Genomic DNA, 25,779 nt, shown 5'->3' with positions numbered 1-25,779 from the left:
TAGGATGTTAATCCCAGAATGAGAATGAGTGATATGTAATAAGGAATTTTCATCCCATTAAACCCTAGGCATTGTGTTGCAAATTGAACTGAAAGTCGATTTCTGATTTTTTGAATTTTTTGATTTTCTTCCACAGCCAGTGGCTGAAGTTAATGAAGAAGGTGAAAGAGGTGAGTCTTTGTTATATAATTATACAGTTTATAATCCATCACAAAATTGAACCTTTTTACTACTTCAGCTTTATCATTATCTGAACTAAATCCATTTAGGATCAATATGAAGATCTCAAATCTAGATACTAGAGGTGCTGTGCCAGGATGTGGAATAATCACACAGACAATAAGTTGATCTGTATGTAGGTGAAGTTCAGTGTTAATACACCATATATAAGGCATATTGAGTGACTGTTTTGTTTTAGGGTGTGTCCTCTTCATTGATGCTGAAGCGGCAGCAAAGCATCGCCCCATGTATCACAGACAGAGATTCTCTTCCAGACACCCCTACTGAGAAAGAGCCCCAGTCCCCCAGCTTCAGCGACAAAGCCGTCAGTTCCCCACGGACCCAATCCAGAGAGAGCTCCTTCAGAAGCAGAGGTGAGGAGCTTAATGTATCAGAAAAAACTACAATAATACTGTATAAAAAAAAAAGCAAATCAATATAATAATGTTATTTGTGTACATTGGAAATAACATATTATGAAAAAATACTATTATTTAAAATAGACAGTTTTATATACAATACTTTTCGCATATTGTATTGAAGAGTGCCGATAATAATATTTGACAACATTTGACATTTCATCAGGTGTATATTGTAGAGCATTAAATCTTTTCTCATGTATCTTTAAGGCAGCATTAGTCAAAGCCAAAACCACAGCCCCAAGTCCCTGCCTCATCACTCCAAGGACTGCCTGCGCCATGGTAACAGCAGTGATGCGCGTGCTGTAAGGGCGGTCTGTTTGCTGATGGGTGGGGCTGCTGCCTCCTCAGCATTGGGTTATCTAAGCTCTTGTACAGGCTCCTCAAGTGTTACTGCTCAAGCACCAGAAATCACCCACGCAGTGGGTTTCTCAGAGCTTGGAGGAGGAATGTCCTACCACCACGCATGCGTCGAGGCGGTCGACTCGCCTCATTACAACAGCTTCGACTTTGAAGGCGACTCAGACTTCGATGCTTTCGACTGTGGAGGGTTCACTTTCTGATGGAGGATTTGAGGTTCTTAACTAGGGAGCAGTAAATGGTTTGTACTGTATAGATGGCATTAAAACTCGAATTGTCTTGTTCACCGAAGGCCTAAGAGTTGAGCATTTAATATCAGAATCAGACCATTATTACCTTTATAGATAGACCTCATGAGTTAAAGTTCATGAAGACTTCAAATCTATTTAGAGGTTACAGGAAGGCTATGCATACAGGGTTGAGTTACACATGTGGGGTTGAGTTGTGATGTAACTGACGTTTTAATGAATTCATATTTTAGGATGTTAAACACATATATGAGGCTAATTAATTAACAGTATCATCCAAGAGCGATTGGGGACAGTGGAGGAAACAGTGTCTTCTCTGATTTGGAGATATTGCTTATCTCAAGGCCCAAATTTTGTATAGAAAAAAATTAGATGAATTATATCACTGTAAACTGAAATCATAACAGAAATAAGGTTATGCAGATTACTGGAATGCACACCGAGACATGGACTTCACCATCTCTAAACGCATCCCAAGGAGAACAAACTGCTTTTACATTACAGGATATCAATCCCACAAACGAACACCTAGGCAAGGCATGATGGGAACTGGGATAGAACAAAAGATAACACAGATAAATGTTTTGCTTTTGGTGTTGAATATCTCAAATTGGTTCTTTAAATTCAATAACGATGAATTACGCTCACTTTCCTAGTGGATTATGTCGTAATATGGTGTATTTAAAATGCAAACAAAAAATTATTTTTCTGAGAATGTGGGAATCATGACAAGAAGATGAATGTTAAAAGAAAAATTCTACCAGTATCCATCATTTTAGTGCATAATTCAAGGCAATAGAGAGGTTTTTATGTCCTGAGTGATTCAGAATAAGGCTGTGTGTTAATCTGCTCCGTCATGCTACCTAAGCAGCAGTGTGAATAGGTGCACTGACCTTCATGATGTTTTGTGGAAGAACGTGATAACCTTCACCCTACAGACTGCTGTAATGTGTGCTGGATTGAATGGAAATATGTTTGGGGAAAATTGGTGAATACAGTGTTGTATAAATTCTGTCTTTCTTTCTTTGTTGGTTTGTTTTGGTATAAAGGTCCTTGTTTGTATTGTCTGTGAACTGTTCCTTCATTTGTGGCCCTCAATCTGTAGAGCAAAAGAAACACCCAGTGTTTGTCTGATTGTGACAGAAAATATAATTATCTACTGTTGTTGAAAAGTTCTAGTGTGATGATAATGTTTTTTTATTTCGATGTGATGACTGTGCAATTTATACCTGGTTTATTTCAAATGTTTTATGGAGTCTTCTGGATTTTTTCACTCTTTTTTCGTGCTCATTATCTTATCCTAATGTTTCTGTGTGAGTTTATGACCTGATTTCCTAAATCCGTGTGTGTGTGTAGGTGTGTGTGTGTATGCGTGTATGCACGTACAAAGCTGACTGGTGCAATAAAGTAAAGATGATGTGACTGATGCTCTATTTGTCTGTCTAAGGAGGAGGAAATGTATCTGTTGTTTAATTATGCAGTAGAAACAAATAGAGATTTTGACACGTGTCATATTCTTGAACCAGGATACACGACACATTAGACAAAGCCACATGCAGCAGCCTTCTCTCCAACATCTTCACATTCATGGCTTCGTCAAGAGAAAAAACACACAAAGCCAAGCCTTGCTTGCTTTAGCAGCATTTCTCCATCATAATCTGTAGGGGACAGCAAAGAGTGAGTGTTACATACACGCCAATATGGTGAAGCAGGAGGAAAAATGTGCTTTGTCTGTAGACCATAACAAACATATCAGCTATGTTATGTTACTGCAACATGCTTCTGATATAATACAGTAAGTAAGACGAAGTCTACTTTCAGCCACAGTATCAGCATGATGAAGCATATGGGTTCTGTCACGAGTTGTCATGAGTTTTGTGACAAAAGCTCAGTGTAAACCCTGTTAAAATCATGCTGAATGCTGACTGTTTATTTTGCTATTTCAGGCCTCATCACTGTTACAATCCCAGAAGGTGTTTAGGGGTATGGATGGGATGCAACAACATGAAATGATAAGGTTGGATTTTCTTTGGTGTGTATGTGGCAATCAACAACCAGGACAACAAAATAGAGGGCAAAACCTGTGTGTATTAATATACAAGTGGTTGTGACAAGTGAAAGAACAGCTAATATTTACAATATTTACAATACTTAACAAAAGACACAAAGGGGGAAAGGGACACGAGCTGTGCCAAAACAAAGAAATAAGCAAAACAAAACCACTCTATCTTGAACTTAACCCTCTAACCTAAACTACAAAGGAAAAGTAATGAGACAGATCTTCAGCGTCGAACGACGCCCTAACTAACCTACACTACCTACCAGTGTTATATAAAGTATTAGAAAGCAATACTTGAGTAAAACTACAAGTATCGTACTAGAAAAAGACTTTGGTAGAAGAGAAAGTTACCTTTTAGAATATTACTCAAGTAAAAGTCTTAAAGTATCTGATATACTGTACTTAAGTATCAAAAGTAATTTTCTGATATTTAATGTACTTAAGCATTTGAAGTAAAAGTAAAAAGTAAAATTTCAGTGATTTTCGGGAGGCATAAGAGCACGGGCGGTTCTAGGACGTCATCTTTAGTGGGGTTTAGCCCTCAGTGAGAATTTAAAACAAGAAGAGTTTTATATATGACTACATAGTAAGCCAAAAGTTATATTATTAAATGGCAAAAGTGGACACCAAAATGTTATGCATGATGCCAGTCTTGAATCAAATCGGTTTATGTACGTGTGCATTCTCTACAAACAGTTTGTCCAATAAATGCAGTCTTTAATAAAAATATTCACAAGACAAAGACCAAATCAATAAATGTTATTTTTATTTAGTATTGAATGGATTGTTTGCATTAATATTTTGTTTCTGCTATCAACTCTGGTAATAAGAATAGTGAAATTTCACTGCTTTTGGTTGCCGTATCTGCGGCTTTCCGCCGATTAACATTATAGATCAGAGGTATTCAACTAAAATTTAAAGAGGTCCAATAAGAGAAAATTTCTTGAAACAAAGGTTCGGAAGTTCATAATGTCTAACTAGTTAGTGTGATATATATTTAAGTAGCCTAGTAGTTGTATCAACATCTGCAAGCAATCAATACCTGACTGTCAAATCAAATAAATTCACTACAATTCAAAAACTTTTTGACAATATTTGTCACGTAACACAGAACTGAACACATGTATGATTGTAGATATGGATAACGTTCGCTCATTAAATAAATAAAAGTAGGGCTACATTTCAATAAGAGAAAATAAATACAATGTGAAAATTGTGTATGTTTAAATAAAGTGCTTAACTTTCCCTTTTATATCTCAGTGAGAGAACTGAGCTCTAGCTTGGCTTGGGTTAGGGTTAAACCTGGGCTTGAATGGAGTCAGGGCCGTTCTCATACACACGTGGAGGTGCTCATTAGTGACCCTGGAAGCATATTAAGTTTGGATTATGTTAATTGTAGAGAAAGCTGCCTCGCAGTTGCATGTAGAGCCAAACATGGTCAGGATGTATAGGGCTACTTCCCTCAGACCTGGGAAAGCTGTCTCAGGGACGCTGTCTTCAGATTTGAGTGGATATGTTTGTTCAAAACCTGTATGTTTTGTCTCATAATGGCGTTTCACATTAACACTTTTAATAAGTGCCCCGGTTTCTGTACATATGAGACACACTGGTTTAGTGTGAAGTGGGAACAGAAATTAATCTGTCCATTCTGGATTAAATGCTCTATTCTCGCTGTCCACTTTTCTTTTTTTGGAGAGCGGCATTTGTTCTTTATTCTCCCGTTCTCCGTCTCACTCGTCTGTTTCTCGCCCTTTCTCCATCTCACTCGTCTGTTTCTCTCCCTTTGTTTTCTACATGTATCGCTATCTTTCTTCCATGTGTAACTTTACTCTAATTCTCTCTCATCTGTCTTGCACTGTTGAGTCGCAGTGTTTACTTCAGGAATGCATAGACTTGATTGGCTGAGTACTATCACGTGGTATGGCTTAACTCACATGCAATTGGTCTGTGCGTTTACACTACCACTCCCATAAAGATCGCAAAAGCTGCGTCGGTGAAAATAGAAGCGCCACGTAAATTTTAAATCATAACCTTTTGTTTGGGCTGTAGGTCCGGGATGGACAGCTTCTGGGTCCGGACCGCGGTCCGCCTGTTAGTGACCCATGTTATAGATAAACGCCTCCAGCTCTAACTGCGCGTGCACGCTGCGCGTGCCTGAGCTTCTCCGTAGAGCATGCGGAGCGTAATGCAATCTAGAAGCAGTGATTCGCCAAACCTCCCTTATTGCAGTCGCACACATTTCTTCTGATTTTATTTTGTAGTAACGAAGATGTTTAGCGGAAATATAACGGAGTAAAAGTATACATTTTATCTTGGAAATGTAGTGGAGTAAAAGTTGACAAATTTAAATAGCGAAGTACGGATACGTGAAATTTCTACTTAAGTACAGTAACGAAGTATTTGTACTCAGTTACATTACAACACTGCTACCTACCCAAACAAAACGTACAGAGGGTGGCACACGCTCCTAACCTAATGTGTCTGATACAGAAATGATTACCTACGTGTTGCACAATGTATGTCACGTGGCGTACTTACCTGTCCACTTCCCCCAATATACACAATGTCACACACAGGGCGAATGAACACTAACATACATACGCAGAACGAGTGACTAACGAGTTGGGCTACATGAACAGTATGACATACAACGGAAAAACGCAACGCAACGCAACGCAACGCAACGCAACGCAACGCAACGCAACGCAACGCAACGCAACGCAACGCAACGCACAAATCAGCACACGTTATCAAAGCAGGGTCAAGTTCAACCGGAACACGAGCGAACCAACTTCATGAATGAATGGTGGCGGGTTTAAATAGGCGGGATCGGGCGTTGATTGGTGAATCAACGAGTGACGTCACACAGGGTAATGAGGATTGACAGAAAAGGTGTCCAATGGCAGGGATCTGAGGAGTCAGATAGCGGAGCAAAGAGAGAGAGCGGGAAAGAACAACAAAAAAAAAACACAGAGCCGACAAACACAGCACGTAACATCCACACACAAGGTAAAATATCTGCATCATCTCCATATTGCACCATCAAACCAAGTGTTTTAATCTTTATATATTATACTTACTTTAGTACATTACAGTGCAGGTCAGTACTTATTTACAGTTAGAGGAATATCTTATAACTGATTATGTGCATACAAATGTTACGCAAACTCTCTCAAGCTGAGATCTTTAATCAGTGAGTGACACCCACCCAGAAGTTCATGTTGTACTTTAGATAGTCACATGTGTTTCAGCTCCTCCCATCTACTGATGGCCAGCCCCAACACGAAAGTGAGTAACACCAGCCCAGTGAAGTGCGCCACAGTTTCACAACTCCATTAAGTTGAAATATTCTTTCTGGAGAAGAGCTATGGACGTCCCCAGCACGTTACTATTGTTGGGTTTAGTGATAGCTCTGTTAATATTGCTCAGATGGAGAAACAAGCCAAAGAATCTTCCTCCTGGACCTACAGCTTTGCCTCTAGTTGGAAATATTCTCACCATGGACAACCGTGCACCCTTTAAAACCTTTCTAAAGGTAAGCAGGACTTCATCTTCATCAGATATTCTTGTAATGCATTTTCCACAAACTCCACATTATTCTTTTAGAAATCATTGCTGGAGGAGTTACATATGTAGTATTTGTAAAGTAGTATATATTAGAGAAGAACCATGCAAATGAGAAGATATAGTTTTGATATTTGAGGCAGAATTTAAACCTCCATAGATCCCTGCTTAACAATTTCATCCACCAAGAGACTTAATTATCATAGCCAGATACAGCTTTTACTTTCAGGACAACATTAACAACTGTTCTCAGACCAGTCCTTCGCACCTAGTGGGTTATCACCTCGGAGCAACACTGACTGGTTTTACAATGAGCCATCAGAACCATCACAGAGTTTCAGGCGCTCATCAACATAGCGAGTGTAACCTCATTAACATTAAAAGCTTGAAATTGTGATTTGACGGTATTTAAGGTTTGGTTTCACTCCACAGAACCCAAGCTGCTTCATCTGCAGACACTGTCATGCTATATATAAAGACTTCTCTAACTTGAAGAATGACCAGAGCTAATATTTTAGCTCTGTCTTGCGTTATTTATTTATTTATTTATTTATTTATTAGTATTAATATTCAACTTATTTGTTTGGTTGGTTCTACTTTTATTTATTTATTTATTTGCAATCTTTGTATTGTTGAATCTATATAAAACCAAAAAAAAAAAAAATCTAAATAAAATCTACATTTGTGGTATTGTATAGTTGTTAAACAGTGTTCCGAACATCTGACTGTTTTAACAGTGGAGTAAGACGTACGGTCCTGTGATGACGGTGTATTTAGGATCCCAGAGAGTCCTTGTCCTGGTGGGTTACGAAACAGTGAAGGAGGCCCTTGTTGACAATGCGGATGATTTTGTCGGCAGAGCCCCGGTTCCTTTCGTCCAGAGAATTCTGAAAGGATATGGTGAGAAAATAAACAAAATGATAGTTTCATATTAGAGATATTCAAGTCAACTCAATGACATATTACATAAATAGAGCTTCCCAAGTTACACTTTTTTATACAGAACAGAACAGATGCTATTCACAAACTAACTATTTATTCAGAAGCTTTAATATTTGATTACAGGAGGAAAAATATTAAAAGCAAAATTAAAAAAATAACAAACTGCAAGATGATTGAAAGTCAGTATGTATTTATTCTCTGTAAGCTGAACCAATCCATACTGATCATGGTGCAGTGGATCCCAAGAAGCTCACAGAGACTTATAGCATTAACTAGTACATTATCATTCATTGGGTCATGTTCATAACCTTCCGCTCATCTCTCAGGGCTTGTCATCAGTAACGGAGAGCGCTGGCGTCAGCTCAGGAGGTTTGCGCTCACTACACTGAGAGACTTTGGGATGGGACGCAAGAGAATGGAGGGATGGATACAGGAAGAGAGCAGACACTTGCTGGACACCTTCAAAGACACAAATGGTAAATGAACCATGTGGATACAAGAGTGCACTGAAGTTGGTAAAGTGTTTTTTTTAGTAGCTGTAGTTTAAGGTCAAGTTTAAAGTTTAAGCACAAGTACAGAATTATTACTACCCGATATTGAAAAAGAGTTTCCCTGTGAACTAAGCAGAATTTAACACTTTTTTTGTAGATAAGGTTAATTTAATTGACTGTACTGACATTAGAGGTGTTAATCCAGTCTCTGGGCATTGAGGAGTCTGATGGCTTGGGGAAGAAACTGATGCTGGAGGAACAAAAGGTGGCTGTAAGGGTCCCAATGCTTTTGTACCTTTTTTCCAGATAGAAGGAGAGTGTTGTTTGTGTGAGGGTGCAAGTGGTCACTCTCCATGATGATGGCTATGTGAATGCAACATAATCAACAACATTTGACCAATCAGACTCAAATATATAACAGTTCTGTGCTTATGTGTGTTATTTAAAGTATTAAATAAATTGTCAACATTGTGAACACAGCAACAGTTTAGTCTGTTGCATGTTTTTGAGAACTCAGAAATGACTCTGGCCTGTTAGATAATCAGGAGCTCTTGGTTGCTTATTTCTGTCCAGTGTCACCAGATGAGGATGATGTTCACTTTTGAGTCTGGTTCCTCTCACGGTTTCTTTCTCATATCATCTCAGGGAGTTTTTCTTTGCGCTGTCAGCTTAGACTTGATCGTTATGGATAAATGTTAGAGATAAATAACAACTTTAAACATTATTATTTTTTTCTGTTTCTATACTTATGTAAAGCTGCTTTGAGTCAGTGTGAATTCTGAAAATCAATACAAATAAATTGAACTGAATTGAATTTAATAAGATGACTGCAAACCTTTCTATATTTGTTTTTTTTTTTTTATTCCTGTAGCTGTTCCATTTGACCCTACGTTCTACCTGAGCAGAGCCGTGTCCAACATCATCTGCGCCCTGGTGTTCGGGCAACGCTTCAGTTATAAAGACACCCATTTCCTGCGTCTACTCCAGATCATCTCTGGTGTACTGCAGTTTGGAAGCAGCTCTCTAGGACAGGTATGTGATGATGTGGACTTCAAATACATTGTGGAATTAAGAAACACAATGTTAGAATCATCGCTTCAAGCTAAAGGTCCAAGCTAAAGGTTTGCTGCTCAGAGTTGAAACCCAAATAAGATATATTTATATCTTATATATTTATATTATGGTTCAAGTGTTTATGATCTGAAAATAATATGAAGTAGAGGTTCAAATAATATCTGATATGAAATGGTAATATTACTTCTGTAACTTTACCGAAATGTAATAATTCGGCTATTCATGCAGCGAATGCATGTACTGGCAGTTTTCAATTAAATTGATGTTAATTACATTTTATTTGATTATTATACGTTATATTTTTTATCCTGAGTGATAATGTCTTTGAGTATTTGTTTAATTTTTTTATTGTATTTTACATTTGACCTCAAAAAAAAAAAAAGAAAAAACTTTTTCCATTTTAGAGTCTGTATTTCCTATCCCCGATTTTATTTCAGGTTTAATGGACAGTTCTTGTGTTTAAGGGCAGTGGTATAGAGAGTACTGAATAAAAATATTTCTGTTTTACAGTTGTATAATGTCTTTCCGCGGCTGGTCGAACTGTTTCCTGGTAAGCATCACACCGTTATGAAGGAAGTGGACGAAGTCAAGGCATTTTCTAGAGGCAAAGTACAAGAGCACAAAGACTGTTTAGATCCCAACAACCCACGAGACTTCATCGACTGCTTCCTTGTCCGACTCAACCAGGTAAGAACACCTTCTTTTCGTTACTTTGGTCCAGACCGATTACGAGCACTACTCAGAGTCGAGTTACTTGTGTGCAGTGAGGTGTTTTAATCAAAGATGGAACTAAAACATAAGCACTGCTCAAGTTGTCCAAGAGTTATGCATTTAGTCTGGAGGCAATCTGAGGCCTGCTTGATTCAGAACTTGGGCTGCTCTTAGATAATGGTTTAAGTGTCAGACTGTTTGATGCAAACACAATGCAGTAAATTAGAATTATTTTTTGGGCAGTGTTGCTGATACACATTCACAAATAGTACATATAAATGAATAGTTTAATAGTTTTAAAGTGAATGAAAACATTTCACACACAGACCCTTAGAGGAGACTAGATCAGAGATGCCGCTCATCTTGAGGACTGCATTTGTTTGTAAATTTGTTTATAGAATTTAGACTTTATGATTACATGATCTTTTTGGAGATTTAGGGTTATGTAGGGAAGCATTGTGTCCCCCGTCTTGTGCCCCATGTCCCCTGGGACTAGACTTCAGTATAACTAAATGTGATGCCCTACTTGATTGGGTTTGCCTACTTGAGTGAATTCTAGGTCAAATATTTATTTAATTTAGCGTTTCTATAAAATGGTTATTTTTATACTGCTGTCTCAGTTCACCACGGCTTTTTTCTTCAACAGGAAAAGGACAATCCCAATACAGAGTTTCATTATGACAATTTGATAGCCAGTGTCTTAAACCTATTCCTGGCTGGAACTGAGACCACCAGCACTACTATCAGATATGCTCTGATGTTACTGATCAAGCATCCTGAAATACAGAGTAAGACATAACTGAAATAACTGAAATAACCCTAAATATTAAATCATTCTGGATACAAAAATCAGCTAAAATAACAAACAACCCATTTGGGATTGTCATTAACAATACACTCACTATCCAATTTATTGGTACACATGTACAAATGATCATTCATGCAATTATCTGATCAGCCACTCGCGTGGCAGCATACACTCATGCATGAGTGCCAGAAAAAGTTCACGTCAAACTTCAGGAAGGGATTAAATAAGATCTTAGTGACTTTGACTGTGACATGGGTGTCAGTGCCCGATGTGCTGGACTGAAGATTTTAGAAGCTGCTGATCTCCACAAATCTCCATCAGATCTCCATCAGATCTCCATTAGATCTCCATTAGATCTCCATCAGATCTCTAGTAATTACACAGAACAGGAAGGAAAAACAACCCATTTAGGTTCCTGTTCTTAGCTGACAGGAGTGGAGCCTGGATGGTCTTATGATGTTGTAGCTCATCCTCCTTAAAATCTTTTCAGTGTTCCTGTATGGTCAGACCAGTCTAACTGAGATCCTCTTTCCACTCAGTGGATTTTATAACAATTGACATGACACTGAGATCACCGTCATTTCCCCAGCTCTAATGTTTAAGGTGATCATTTATCGAGGTTCTTGATTTGTCTCTTCATGACTTTACGCTGCAGTTTCATGATTGGCTGATTGAACAACTCTATGATTGCACAGGTATTTAACAGTACATCAGGTGTCCCTAATAAAGTAGGTGGTCATACGGTGTATAAAATACGGGTCTTGAATTTGCAAACATTCAGGATTCGTTTCAACTTAATTCAAGAACATAACGTTTGTGTTGAAATGATAGTCATCAGAGTGATTAACACTTTCACATGAAGCTATTAAACAAGTTATTAACACAATTAGTAATAACACAGTAATTTATACAACAGTAACAATACTCATAATTCAATAATGCAGTTTGTTTTTATACAAAATGACACAAGTTCCAGATGTCATCGTCATATTACACTGCACACCATTTTCTCAGCTCGGATGCAGAAAGAGATCGACGCTGTGATTGGACGAGACCGGAGCCCTTCAATGGAAGACAGGAAGTCCCTGCCGTTTACTGACGCAGTGATCCATGAAGTGCAGCGTTATGTGGATCTCGTGCCGCTCAACCTTCCTCATTACACCACACATCGCATTACATTCAGAGGCTACAGCATTCCAAAGGTAATGATGGAAAAATTACTTTTAACACCGTAACAGTAACGTCTACACCAAAAACACACCACAAAGAAGAAGAGTTTGTTGAAGTCCCCAAATTATTTTACTCAAGGCCTGATGTAGCTTTCCTACAATAAATGTTGCCAAGAATTGAGAAAAAAAGAGGCATTTTGTAGATGACCAATCACAGAGATTCTCTGGTAGGTTTTCTGTAAAGATTTGGAGGTTATTATTTAAATAGTCTTTCTTTTTTTTTATATTCAATGAACTTTTATTTAGCTGTCCATCAACTCTGTCATGCTTTGAAACACTACTCATGCCAACATTGTTCAAATGTTTATAATTATCCAGGAAACATCTGCATGGAAGTGTTTAAACACAGAATAATAAAACAGTAGATTTTCCAGAGTTTGGCTAGAAAAAGTGCACAGTGAGTTTACTGTATCACCAAATCCACTGCCTCTATTTTAGTTTGGTTTAGTTGACCAAAAATCTTGGTAGAACTTCTGTAGAATTTCTGTCCTGTAGGTTTTTATTTGATTTATTAGAATCTTATTAGAACTCATGTCTTGTTGTTAGTAACCTCTTGGAAATTCAAGTAATTTTAATGCTAACGTTCTGTGAAAAATGATAAACTACGTAGGGCAAAAGGAAGTACGGTAGAATGCCATTGTAAACACAGGTAATAGTAGAAGGTTTGCTGCGCTCTTCTGACAGCTTGAATGCACTCAGAACACATGAGCAAGAGATGGTTGATGGAGAAGTCGGCCTTGTGGACCTTTTGTGGACGGCTGGTTTATAAAAAGCTGTTATATTCAATGTTGTTGTAAATGAGACACTAAACAAAACTACAGTCATGAGTTTTTAACATCTCAGCGAATCTCCTGCAGGATACAATAATCTTCCCCTTGCTTCACTCGGTTCTGAGGGACGAGGAACACTGGGAGGAACCCTGGACATTTAACCCCAAACACTTTTTGGACACAAATGGCAACTTTAAAAAGAACCCTGCTTTCCTGCCTTTTTCTGCAGGTGAGAGCTGCTGTTATTCACCAGGACACAGTTTAACATTAACACACAGGATCATTAATATAGTCCAAAATATAACGGGTCAAACTTTAGAAAACTGCAAACGTACTCACAACTCAATCATTTCTCTAATACTGTTTTACATTTAAGCTATTTAGCAGACGTCCTTATTCAGAGTGACATTGCTCACACACACACACACACACACACTCACAAAAACTCTCTCTCACACACACTCTCTCACACACTCACAAACACTCTCACACACACTCACACACACTCACACACAGACACACACAAACACACACATGCACACCCAAACACACACACTAACATACCCTTTGCTCTGCTTTGTACTGATTTCCAGGCTGATTATTAACTACAAGACGATCCATATGAAAGTGCAGTAAGGGTTGTCAGTGTGATCATGTCAGATATTGAATCTTGATTGATATATAATGGGAAATGCAAACTTTGATCTGAAAAATCTGAAATATAATGTTTCTGAGTGTTTAATCAAAGTGCAGCCACATGCTCTGTACTCTGGTCAGTTCTAAAGTGACAAACACACCGGAGGTCGTTAGATAGAGCAGAGATAAATAACACCAGAATAAGGATGAACCCAATAATGGTTGTGTAACAGTGTGTATGACTGATCTGTCCTTTCCCTCATGCAGGTAAGAGGTCCTGTGTTGGTGAGTCTCTGGCACGCATGGAGCTGTTTATGTTTCTGGTGTCTCTGCTGCAACATTTCACCTTTACCACACCTGGAGGACCCGAGAGCATTGACACCACTCCTGAAGTCAGTGGCTTTGCCAACCTGCCCCGCAAATACCAGCTCATCGCTACCCCCCACTGAACTAGGGCGGTACTGCAGACTGATTATCACCACCACTAGTGTGATCTTACATAGACATTCATAAATCTGAACATAATATTTGTGAATGTACCATTCAGGCATGTAGAGGAATGAATGTTATGTTTTGACAAAAGCTGTCACATCGATAAGGATTAAAATATCCACTGGTTTCAGCTACAGCCTCTGTTTACACAGCAGATGAAGTCTGAAATGTTCTATTCCAGTGGGAAATTTGTGTAATTTTATGTGAATTCTTATTTTCATTTGCACATTATCTTTAGATGCTATTTATAGATAGAAGCTAGAAGAACAAGAGACTAAAAAAAAACAGATGTGAATCATATAATATGATTAAATAAGCTCCTGTAAGAATTCTGAAATAACAGAGCAGAAATCTGAAGCCAGCTTTGTGTTGATCCTTTTTCACAAATGCAATTCAACAACTTACAGTTTCTTTATTATCAGCCACATTTTCATTCATGAACTTAATTAATAGTCATTACCATGCTTTAACGTAATTTAAACAGAAAGCGACGAGCTGTACGTAACTTTACGGTTTTGTTAACATTGACAGAAACACAGAAATCATTTCATCGTGTTTATAAATACATATGAAAATACAGAGCTTGTGGAACGTTGACGTGTTACAGAAAAAGTGTGAAAACTGTCTTATGTGATCATTTCTCAAATTATCATCATCATCATCATTTAAATTTTTTTTTGCTTATTTTCCTACTTTTATTTCAGGATGTATGTTAAAGTGTAAATTATTATGTCTGACAGAATGTAATAAATGAGAATTTCCCCACAAATAAATAACTAAATAGAGCAAATCTCTTAATCTACATTAAATATATAGATGTGATTCGTATTAACTGCAAGGAGCTTAAGAGAAATGTCTGATTCTTCCCTGTAATCGGCACAAACGTCTCGTTCGTAAAAAGGCTGAAACACGAGCAACGTTAAAAAATTGTTCTGTTAAATCCTTAAACTGCACCTTAATGCGCTGAATGATTGCTTTCTGAGAGCAATTCAATGATCCATTTGGCACAAACATGAGAAATCTAGGATTATTAAAGACACTTGAGCTACATCCAGATTAGGAAGCGATCATTTACTTAAGGTGTGCTGACGTATTATTGGAGCTGAGACTAATCACATCTGTTTGTTAAAAGTTGTTTTTAAAACTATGTGATATAAGTTACATGTGCAGCTCATTTTATAGCAGATCCAGGTCAAACATTAAGGCAGTGAAAGCCCTAGAATTGTTCCTCATATCTACAGTATAAAGAGTTGTAATTTCTTGTTCAGGGTTAGATGTTGGGGAGATGGTGGTCGTACTTGGGCTTGTGTTTGTTCTTCAGCTCGGGTGCTGGGGAGATGGTGCTGCTGGTAAGCTGAGGCAAATACTGGGCCTGAAAACCAACGCAAAGGGTTTTCTTAATTTCAGTAATTCATAGAATTGATAAATAAATAACAACATGGAGAACATGGAGGTCATGTGCTGCCGGCTCATGTCTCTACACAGAAATGTTTCAGCTATGGATCTCAAAGGAGGTGATTTTTAATGGAATATTGAGAAATGAGACATTTTATCGACATTGTTCTGACATGAATGAGGAAACTGAACGGGACTGAAAGGTGCACTATTATTATTAATATTATTATTATTGTGTTGTATACAAATTTAGACAATAAAATATAAATTCAAACACAGTATACATTTATTTCAACAAAAGCAACAATTTTGTGCTATTAAAAATTTAATACATCATAAATCTCGCCACCGCACTGAGAGCCGAGCTGCACAGATTGTTCCTGATTAATGCATCTATTTAAAATTGTGTGTGTGTGTGTGTGTGTGTATATGTGTTTATGTGTGTGTGTTTCCTTTTGCTTTTTTGATTTGTTTGTGTGACAAATAAAAGCCTATAGTATAGTACTGAGTATATAGTACTGATAACAGCAAAAACAGCTCCTCCCTCTAGGGAAGGGTTTAAATCATTTCAGTTTTAATAATTTCACAAATTTAATAAACTACTTGATCTTTTCTAAATGATGTCATTCATAACCATGTGATTTCACCTTACACATCCCTTGAATTATAGAACCGCTTCATTATAAAAAGGTTTTTCTAGTGTTCTAATGTCCAAGTACAGAACCCCAGAGATCTATACAGAGGGACGAACAAATGAATTCAGTGTGACGAAGTAGGTGAAAACCATCCACTCCCTTTAAATATGTGCGTACGTTACTGCACTCACATGATTTTTCTTTGTGATTTAGAGCAGATGTACGGACAGGACATTACTCACCCCTGGCACTCTGCGTCTGGCACCTTTCTCATGACGCCTCGTGGGTCGATCGCTTTCTCGTCCCCATCCGACCCCACCCTCATCCTGGAAGTATGGCAGCTCTAATAACTCCTCACATGTCAGTCTTTCAACAGGGTCCATCACAAGACAGGACTACACTCACACAAACACACACATTCACACCCCCACACACACACATTTAACTTATAATTGCATATATCAAATCATTATATTATAATGTAATATGTTGTGATGTATATGCATATGTATATGATGTATATGCATATGATGTAATGTTTATATATTATAAACATTACATCTCCATTTATGAATATTACCTTCATCACAGTAAGCGCATGCAGAGAGGCACCATGAAACCTCTTCTCAAGTGGCTCCTACAATAAGCCATAAGCCATATTTATTAGTTAAGCAGTGGGGCAAATGTGTGTGTGTGAGTGTGTGAGAGAGAGAGTGTAGTGTTACCATGGTATCTGGTTCAGGGATGCTGACTCCACTGAAGAAAGCATTGGAGCGAAACACTTGCTGATGTCGAGGTATCAGATCACCTGAAGCAGCCAAAGTTAAAATCTTTGTTCACAAAGCTTTATTGACTTAGCTGGACACAGACATTATAGTATATATTTTTCTTGTTCTAATTCAATAAAAAAATTGTCCCATACGATAACAGAGTGCTTGTAATTCTGGGAAAAACTGAAATGACAGTCACCAAGTAGCACTGCATGTTTTGTTCGGAAGGAAGTTTAAACAAAAGCACAAGAGCTAAAGATAAAGAAAATTTATCATAATATCGTAAATGGCTAAAAAAAAAAAAACATCTTAGCAACCAACTGGGATAGCATAGCAATCACCAACCAGACAATTGGGACTGCATAGCATCCAATTAAAACATCATATCAACAACCTAGCAACACCATAGCAATAACTGGGTTAGCATAGTAACCATCTAAAATACCACAGCAACCACCTAGCAACAATTTGGTACATCGGAGCAACTGCTTAGCAACACCCTAGGAACCATGGATTGCACATCAACCACTTGGAATATCATAGCAACCACCTAGCAACACCCTCCTGACCAATTGGGATTGTGTAGCAACCACCTGGAACATCATAGCAACCCTGCCCTGCTGTGTTAATCCTCTCTTATTAAACGTGGAGCTGGGGTTAAGATTAGAATAATTATTCATTTGGAAAGTTGATTATTAATAGCAATTAATGATCATTGATGAATTTGCAGTACATGAATGACTGTTCAATTGTGTTCCATCAATGTTTAACACACAGAGTGAAAAGCTTTGTGCAGTTCATGTGTCTTTAAAAGAGCTTGATGACTTTACATTCTGCTTTGCTAACATCTGGTTAGTGTAACTCTACAGTACAGTGGGATCTCCAGTAGTACAGGTCATACCCAGTGTCTTGCGGATGTGGTAGAGCTGATCTACATCTGAGCATCCAGGCCACAGTGGACTCCCGAGAAGGAGTTCAGCAAAGACGCAGCCCAGAGCCCAAACGTCCACCGGTGGGCCGTACTGTGTGTCTCCTACCAGAAGCTCCGGCGCTCGGTACCAGCGTGTGGCCACGTAATCAGTATAGTCATCACCTGGGCCAGCTGTCACACACACACACACACCATATTGGGGACAATTACAATTACAACTTCAGCCATCAGACCACACTATTCCTGTGTGTATGCTCAGGCCACACTTTAAACTATGGTAACGATATACTGAAACCTAAGTAGGTAAACGGAGCTTTAGGCAGCACTAACTGACTGGGAGGCCCCGGATTCACAAAAGACTGATTGGCAAAAGTCTCAAGTTAAATGTGAGATAGGTGGGGAGCAGAAACGAAAACCTGATATCGATGTTTCTGTTATATCACAGTATCTGCTTACAAAGGTGACGCCTCCATATCCTCCAGGAAGCGCAGGCATCCGAGTCAGATCTCTGTGTGTTTTCAATTAACTTTACTTTTCTAACTCAATAATTAATATTAGTCAGAATATGATAAGTGAAGAACTAATATGTTTATATGTTTCAGGATTTTCAAAAAACTATTCACAATATTCTCCCAAACATTTCTCAAACATCTCTCTGTGAAGACCTTCTGGGTGAAAAAAACAAGGTTTACAGAAAAATAAAATATATTTATAAAAGAGAGAGAGAGAATGGGGCAGTGATGCAGTTTAGGTCCCACACATTTAACATTTATTATTCATTAATGAATTAGCCAAACAAATCGAAACATCCAACCCGACACTGAGGAAGACCCTGAGTAAATCCAGGCATAAACCTAGAGCTGTAGAGAGAACAGACTGTGCTCACACTGTGACCTCTGAGCAGAACAGACAGAGCTGCATTTCTTAACCCAATGCACTAAATATAAAGGAAATCGGCAGCAATACGTCCTGTCATTAGGAGACATCATCACAGGGATGATTACAGCCAAATATGTGACTGTCTGCCACAAGCTGAGGAAAAACCAAGCCTCATGTCCCACATGTATATGATATTATTATATTCTAATGACTATAGACTTCAAGTTTTGTTAATTCATATTTTTTTAATTATTTAATACTATTACAGTTATTATTGTTCTGTTGCTTTCTACCTTGTTCTCTTAATGTTAATCTTAATGTAAACACCACAGTCATGCTAATAAAGCTCAGTGAATTGAACTGAACTGAATTAAAAGAGAGAGTGAGTTTGTGGGTAAAAAGACGACCTACTCAGAATTCGGGCAAACCCAAAGTCGCACAGCTTGATGACTCCTGTTTTAGTTAGTAGGATGTTTTCCGGTTTCACATCTCGATGGATACACTGTTGGACACACACACACACACACACACACATACACACACACACACATGGTGAATTAAAAGTCTTACACAATACAAAAAATAGAAGCAGATATCATACCTGCATTACAGTTTTTCTGTTTTAATGTCACTGATGCTTCACTTTTCTTCCTTGCAGCCCTGTATATATTAAAATCCTAATACAGACATGGATCAAAGAGACTCTACTTTAAAGATGTGCTCCCACAAATCAACAAGTCTTCTCTGTCTTTGAAAGAACGAGACGAGGGCAGCTGCGTTATATAAAGCACAGACTGGGAGAGCTAACGGGCTCAAAGAGCTGGATACTGACGTTGTGTTTGTGGCAGAAGTTGACAGCCTGAAGAGTTTGCCAAATGATGCGCTTCAGCTGGATCTCAGGAACCCTAAAGGACACAGGGAATAAAATGCATTTGCACCAAAAGAAAGCTGCACATTTGTAATTCTGCTGTCACAACAGGGCAGAAAAACATCTCTGTAGTAACGGAGATGACTCCTATAGCAAGAGAAAAAAGCTGTTAGAGTTCAGGGATTTCTCTTCCATTTTTTTTCTTGCCATATCATCTTTTCCTTTCCTTAAATAATTAGAATTCCTCTTCTCTTTTATTTTCTTACCTTCCACTTTACTTTTATATTATCTAGATGTTCCCTTCTTTTCTTTCCTTTCCTCATCATTTCTATTCTCTTCTCTCTTCTCCTACCTTACATTTTTTATATGTTCTTGCCATTACATGACTACCGCCTTTCCTTTCCTTTCCTTTCCTTTCCTTTCCTTTCCTTTCCTTTCCTTTCCTTTCCTTTCCTTTCCTTTCCTTACTTCAAGTAAAAGACATGAAGACTAACCCTCTGGGATGCTTGTCGAGTTCATTGAGGACAGTTTGTTCACAAAACTCGAAGACCAAGTGAAGTCTTCTCTTCCTCCTGAACACCTCCAGAAGGTTGACCAGGTTTACATGCTTTAACTGCTGCAAGGGGAACCAGGTGAAAAGAAGAACTATGAGATCAGACACACACACACACACACACACACAAACACACAGCCCTTGCACTTGTGTCACATTTGTTACACAAATGATGCCAATCAGGCTACAACGCATGTCATTGGACTGGGGGAATAAACCTGAGTACCCAGAGGAAACAGGGAGAATATCTCCACACATACAGTACAGTATGGAGGCAGGAATCAAACGCAAGGCAAACATGCTAACCACTAATCTTTGTTGTTATTTATGGCAATGATCTATTTTTACAGTTTAAATTCCTAGGAAATATCATTGCATAGTTAGTGCAAATTATTAACTAGCCTAGCTTGCTAGCTAGTTGGCAAAATCATCATCGTTAGAATCTTCTACATTATAGCTACAACAAAGCAGCACAAATTTAAAGCTAGACACTTATTATTAAATTACTGACAAAAGCCTCAGTAATTATATGATCGTTCTTAATATCTAGTTGATTTGTAATATTTGTAATAAGTTCTGTAAATTAGTTTCTTCTTTTCAATACTTGGCAACACAAAACTGTATAACTCAAGAAACAGAGTACAATTCCCAAAGAAAATGATGTTATTGTTCTTGTTGCTAAGTAGGTTTACGTTGGAAATCTGCTTCCTTTTGCGCCTTTGTGCTACAGGTGACTACATACAGTGTGAGCTGTAACTGATACAGTCATTAGGAGAAGTTTATGTTCGGTTGAAAAACTAAAGACAATGAAGAGAGAGACAGAAGGAAGAAAAAGCCATTCAACCTTCAGCATTCGGATTTCCCTCAGCGCTATTTTCTTGATGACCGGATCATCCTCAGATTCCACAAACTTCTTGATGGCCACTATCTGGCCGGATTCCTTGTTGCGGCATTTAAACACCACGCCGTAGGAGCCCTCGCCGATCTTAGCCAACTTCTCATACTTCTCCATGGTAGAGCCAGTAACCTTCATGAACACTTCTAAACAAAAATCAACACTAATTTCATCAAATATACATGTATTCATCAAATAATGTATATTATATAGTTAGAAAAAAAACTAAATAAACCAATATTCATCTTGATTCATCTTGACCATTCAGATGACTTACAGCACTTTAACATGAAGCAGTATGAACTATCTAGTACAATATTACTAGTTAATACTGTGGAAAGAAAAGTTTACCAAAATCATTGAAGTAACCACAAAATGTTCTTTAGATTCATATGTAGTTACACACAACTTATGGCACCAGTGTAACCTGCCTTCAACATGCTTTGGGTGAATTATCTAATCTGATTGGTCAGAAGGAGTGCATTCAGTATGTATAATAGCATGGAAGAGGTGGTAGGACTGGCTGTAAAGTGAACCTGGGCTAATAGAATATACACAGACTATAGACTATACATAGACTATACATAGACTATACATAGACTATAGACTATACATAGACTATACATAGACTATAGGCTATACATAGACTATACATAGACTATACATAGACTATACATAGACTATAGACTATACATAGACTATACATAGACTATAGACTATTCATAGACTATACATAGACTATAGACTATTCATAGACTATACATAGACTATACATAGACTATAGGCTATACATAGACTATTCATTGATTATACATAGACTATACATAGACTATAGACTATATCAGATTAATAAATACAGACATCTATGTGGTGACGTTTTTCTTTAGAAGAAATTTATTTAACATTTATGGAGTCAGAAAAAGGCTGATTAGGGAATTACATATAAACAGGTATAATAAGGCTGCATGTCTGAATCAGTTCAACAAGAGCTGGTGATTAGATTAGATGTGGGCGTGTCCAAGCGACAAAATTAAAATAAATATGCAAATATGGAGCGACTTGGTGCAGCGACAACCAATAGGAATGAAGGAATAGCGCGCACGTGACACACATTGCTCCTCTCCTTTATCTCGTATTGATATAATAATAGAATTTAGCCTCGCGGCATATAATAGAAATAACTTGAGTTTTATATAAATCACTAAATTCTGATGATAAGTTAGTTCGCGTCAAGCTGATTAGTGACTGTGAGCTTCTATTACCTGTTAATAATTATATAGGAAACATTTAACTAAAAACTAAACCATTATTAATTAACTTAGCTGAATTAGTTTAAGCTGAATTAGTTCTAGTAAAATTATATTTATTCTACATCAATTTCCAGACCTGCTTGTAACGTTAAAAGCTCTGAGTGTTCTAAGTGAGATACATGCACTCAATTCCACATGGGGCAATTTAGGGTAATAATAATAATAATAATAATAATAATAATAATAATAATAATAATAATAATAATAATACCTTGAATATCACCTTGAATCTGCTCATGCATGAAGAAGCTCTCAGGTCTGATGACTTTCCCCAGGTTCTGTTTGGTCTCTGATCACCTCTCTGCTGATCACCTGATCACCTCTCTGCTGATCACCTGATTACCTGATCACCTCTCTGCTGATCACCTGATTACCTGATCACCTCTCTGCTGATCACCTGATCACCTCTCTGCTGATCACCTGATTACTTGATCACCTCCCTGCTGATCACCTCTCTGCTGATCACCTGATTACCTGATCACCTCTCTGCTGATCACCTGATTACCTGATTACCTGATTACCTGATCACCTCTCTGCTGATCACCTGATCACCTCTCTGCTGATCACCTGATTACCTGATCACCTCTCTGCTGATCACCTGATCACCTCTCTGCTGATCACCTGATCACCTGATTACCTGATTACCTGATCACCTCTCTGCTGATCACCTCTCTGCTGATCACCTGATCACCTCTCGGCTGATCACCTCTCTGCTGAGTCCGTGCGCGTCGTCATTCCTTTTGAGTTTCCCCCTTGAGTTTATCCAAAATCTTAAGTTGTTTTACCCTGCTCTGCCCGAACCTGTGGACGTTCACCTTTCCCTGCAGTGCAGTAGTTCACTGGACACCACGCATAAAGTAATCTCTTCTTTGGGTCGCATCCCAAATCGGACGCATTAGTACTTTTAAGCGCCTATCACCACTGACCATTTGTCCTGGCTATGAAGTGGACTAGTACAGGGTGTGTGGATATAATCTGAGTTCAACCCAAGCTGACTGCGTGCCACATGACGCTACTGCATCCGAGCAACCGGCCTAGCAACGCGAGCTGTTTATATCCGGGTCACTGGGAATGAAATTTTGTACCAATTCTTTTGTTTTCAAAACATATTTAATATTTAGTTAACGTTAAAGACTCCGAAGCAGCAGCTTCCATATTCTTTGTACGAATTATATATGTTGTATTGCAATGTCTAAATGTTGCAGGACACTTATTTGGTTTATCCATAAGGTTTATAAAAGGAATTAAATCCGAAGTAAATCATCATGTAGCAAAACTATAATTCTATCTCACAACCATTTCTATGGTAATTTGGAAGTTTGGGGTCAAGGGCTAAAATATCCTCATACCTTCCTCATCCTCATGGACACCTACCTGTTACATAAATCCACCCTATTTATAGGATTCAGTCATTCATACATAATTCTTTCTGTTTTATTTAGAGGTGTTCTAAGTGGAAGTGGTTAAAAGGCAGACTATACAATAACAGGATATTTTCACAACACTGTGTGAGAAATTTGGGAGAATTATAATTGTTTCAAGATGACTTTAAATCAAGGTGCCAAATCTTATGGAAGAGTTCCAAACTGACAATAGAAAACAGACGATATCTCTTTAATGACCATACAAGCAGTTTTTCCACATTGTCCACTCCAGTTCCTGGAAGAACTGCTTTGCTTTCTGTATAACTTACAAAAGATCCACATCAGTCTGCAGAAAGTCTTTGACCAAATATAAGGCTGCACACACATAAATCAGTCTGTCATTAAGAAAACCAACGGCTTTCAGCATGAAACTAAAAAAGCAAACATCTGATGTAAGTAGAAAGTAAGTGCAAATTGAACATTTTGCCAAAGTACTCATTGAACACTTTCACATGCTTCTGCTGGTGTGAAAATGGACACACCGACAGACGCAAACGGACTATTGGATTGAAGCCTGTACCACAGTGAGACCTCACAGTCCTGAAAAGACCCATTTTACAGAATAGTTAGTATCACTATGAAGCACATTAATAAACAGAGAACACACATCAGGAGCCTACACTGTAAAGACAATCAGCTACATTGGTTTCTAGTCATATGATCCCATGCATACACTACAGTTCTGCCATATAATCCATTCAACATCATTCTGCTGTCTTGCTTTTTCCTGTATGTTTACTATCCTGGGAGTTTACTACCCATCAATCCATCCATTCATCCATCCATCCATCCATCCATTGTCGTTATCACTTATCCAACACAGGGTCACAGGGAACTTGAAACCTATCTCAGGGCACTTGGGGGATAAGGTGCAACCCAATCACAGGGTACAATCACACACTCACACATACTTCTGTTCACATACTGCAAGCAATTTAGAGATGCTAGTCAGCCTAAAGCTCATATCTTTAGACTGGGAGAAGAAACCAGAGGACTCTGGAGGAAACCCCTGGGAGAACATGCAATCTCTGTGCACACAGCGGAGGCAGAAATCGAACCTTCAACCTGGAGGTTTTTTTGCTGGTCTCAGCTATAAATTTTTAAACTTCAACTTCACAATCCAGAATCTGAAAAACAAACAAACAAGAAAAAAACGTTCAGTAAGCAGGTGAAAGGTTCAAACCAACGAGACAGTCCAAAGGCACAGAAATGGTGAAGATACACTGCTAGAAAAACACATGAATAAAACTCAGAACTTAGGCAAATGAAATGAGGTAAGTTGTGTATATGTGTGAACAGTCTTTTCACACTCGAACAGCAAGAAGTGCTGCGAACATGTTAAACCTCAGGGGAAGAAACTCTGAACTTGTGTTGGTGAGGATGAGACATGCCCTAATGTTATGAGTTGCTTCTGTTTCCCACAATATAACAAACTATTAGACTGATTTAAACCAATGTGACCCTGACCAGGCAGTTACTAAGGATGTATTGATCACACAACAAAAATTAACCCTCAATCTCTCAGTTGTATACCATGAGATAAAAATGTACGTTTTGTAGTATGTGAGCCTACTAAGCCCACTAGAGGGCGCCATGTAGCCATCAATTTATACACCATCAACAGTAACATAGTAGTGGAAGAGGAATAAGAGGATGAGAAGAGGCTTTTATTTGTCACATTATTGTTTAAGTTACAGCACCGTGAGCACACAGTGTATAAATCTACATAGTGTAAATATCTACACAGTGTAATATCTACATATTGTATATATCTACATAGTGTATAAATCTACATATTTTATATATCTACACAGTGTATATATCTATATAGTGTATATATCGACATAGTTTATATATCTACACAGTGTATATATCTACATATATCTACATAGATATATACAGTATGTAGATATTACACTGTGTATATATATATATATATACATTATGTAGATATACTGTATACACTATGTAGATGTATACACTGTATAGATATATAAACTATGTCGATATATACACTATGTAGATATATAAACTATGTCGATATATACACTATGGAGATATATACACTATGGAGATATATACACTATGTAGATATAT

The 25,779-nt window shown here is 37.9% G+C and overlaps 2 protein-coding genes and 1 long non-coding RNA gene across 9 annotated transcripts; 1 reads left to right on the top strand and 2 right to left on the bottom strand.

Annotated features, from left to right (window-relative positions):
- LOC132849345 (uncharacterized) lies at positions 1 to 6,509 on the bottom strand. Its single transcript, XR_009648893.1, has 4 exons — positions 5,844 to 6,509; positions 2,476 to 2,904; positions 2,140 to 2,345; positions 1 to 579 (listed from the first exon to the last, which is right to left on the bottom strand). It is a non-coding gene; the product is annotated as an uncharacterized LOC132849345 (long non-coding RNA).
- A 99-nt stretch (positions 6,510 to 6,608) lies between these two features.
- LOC132849255 (cytochrome P450 2C20-like) lies at positions 6,609 to 14,812 on the top strand. Its single transcript, XM_060875510.1, has 9 exons — positions 6,609 to 6,840; positions 7,607 to 7,769; positions 8,138 to 8,287; positions 9,174 to 9,334; positions 9,887 to 10,063; positions 10,734 to 10,875; positions 11,910 to 12,097; positions 12,982 to 13,123; positions 13,798 to 14,812. Exons 1-9 carry the CDS (start codon positions 6,673 to 6,675, stop codon positions 13,977 to 13,979), a joined length of 1,473 nt encoding a protein of 490 aa, XP_060731493.1. The 5' UTR covers positions 6,609 to 6,672; the 3' UTR covers positions 13,980 to 14,812.
- LOC132849281 (cyclin-dependent kinase-like 1) lies at positions 14,421 to 23,200 on the bottom strand. Of its 7 annotated transcripts, none has more exons than XM_060875542.1 (11): positions 22,772 to 23,199; positions 22,470 to 22,632; positions 20,898 to 21,094; positions 19,995 to 20,116; positions 19,465 to 19,537; positions 19,044 to 19,134; positions 17,724 to 17,924; positions 16,778 to 16,860; positions 16,633 to 16,689; positions 16,295 to 16,447; positions 14,421 to 15,394 (listed from the first exon to the last, which is right to left on the bottom strand). In XM_060875542.1, the coding sequence occupies exons 2-11, from the start codon at positions 22,498 to 22,500 to the stop codon at positions 15,293 to 15,295; spliced, it is 1,110 nt and encodes a 369-aa protein (XP_060731525.1). In that variant the 5' UTR covers positions 22,501 to 22,632; positions 22,772 to 23,199; the 3' UTR covers positions 14,421 to 15,292. The 7 variants fall into 7 exon arrangements, with proteins under 7 accessions (XP_060731525.1, XP_060731520.1, XP_060731527.1 ...); XM_060875537.1 differs by having other exon boundaries at positions 22,470 to 22,771; positions 22,834 to 23,199; XM_060875544.1 differs by having other exon boundaries at positions 22,470 to 22,724; positions 22,834 to 23,199.
- Positions 23,201 to 25,779: the final 2,579 nt, after the last annotated feature.

Source organism: Tachysurus vachellii, chromosome 1 (genome assembly GCF_030014155.1).
Source record: "Tachysurus vachellii isolate PV-2020 chromosome 1, HZAU_Pvac_v1, whole genome shotgun sequence".
NCBI classification, from domain to species: domain Eukaryota; kingdom Metazoa; phylum Chordata; class Actinopteri; order Siluriformes; family Bagridae; genus Tachysurus; species Tachysurus vachellii.
The sequence above is the reverse complement of the archived record's forward strand: the minus strand, read 5'-3'. Positions and strand labels throughout refer to the sequence as shown.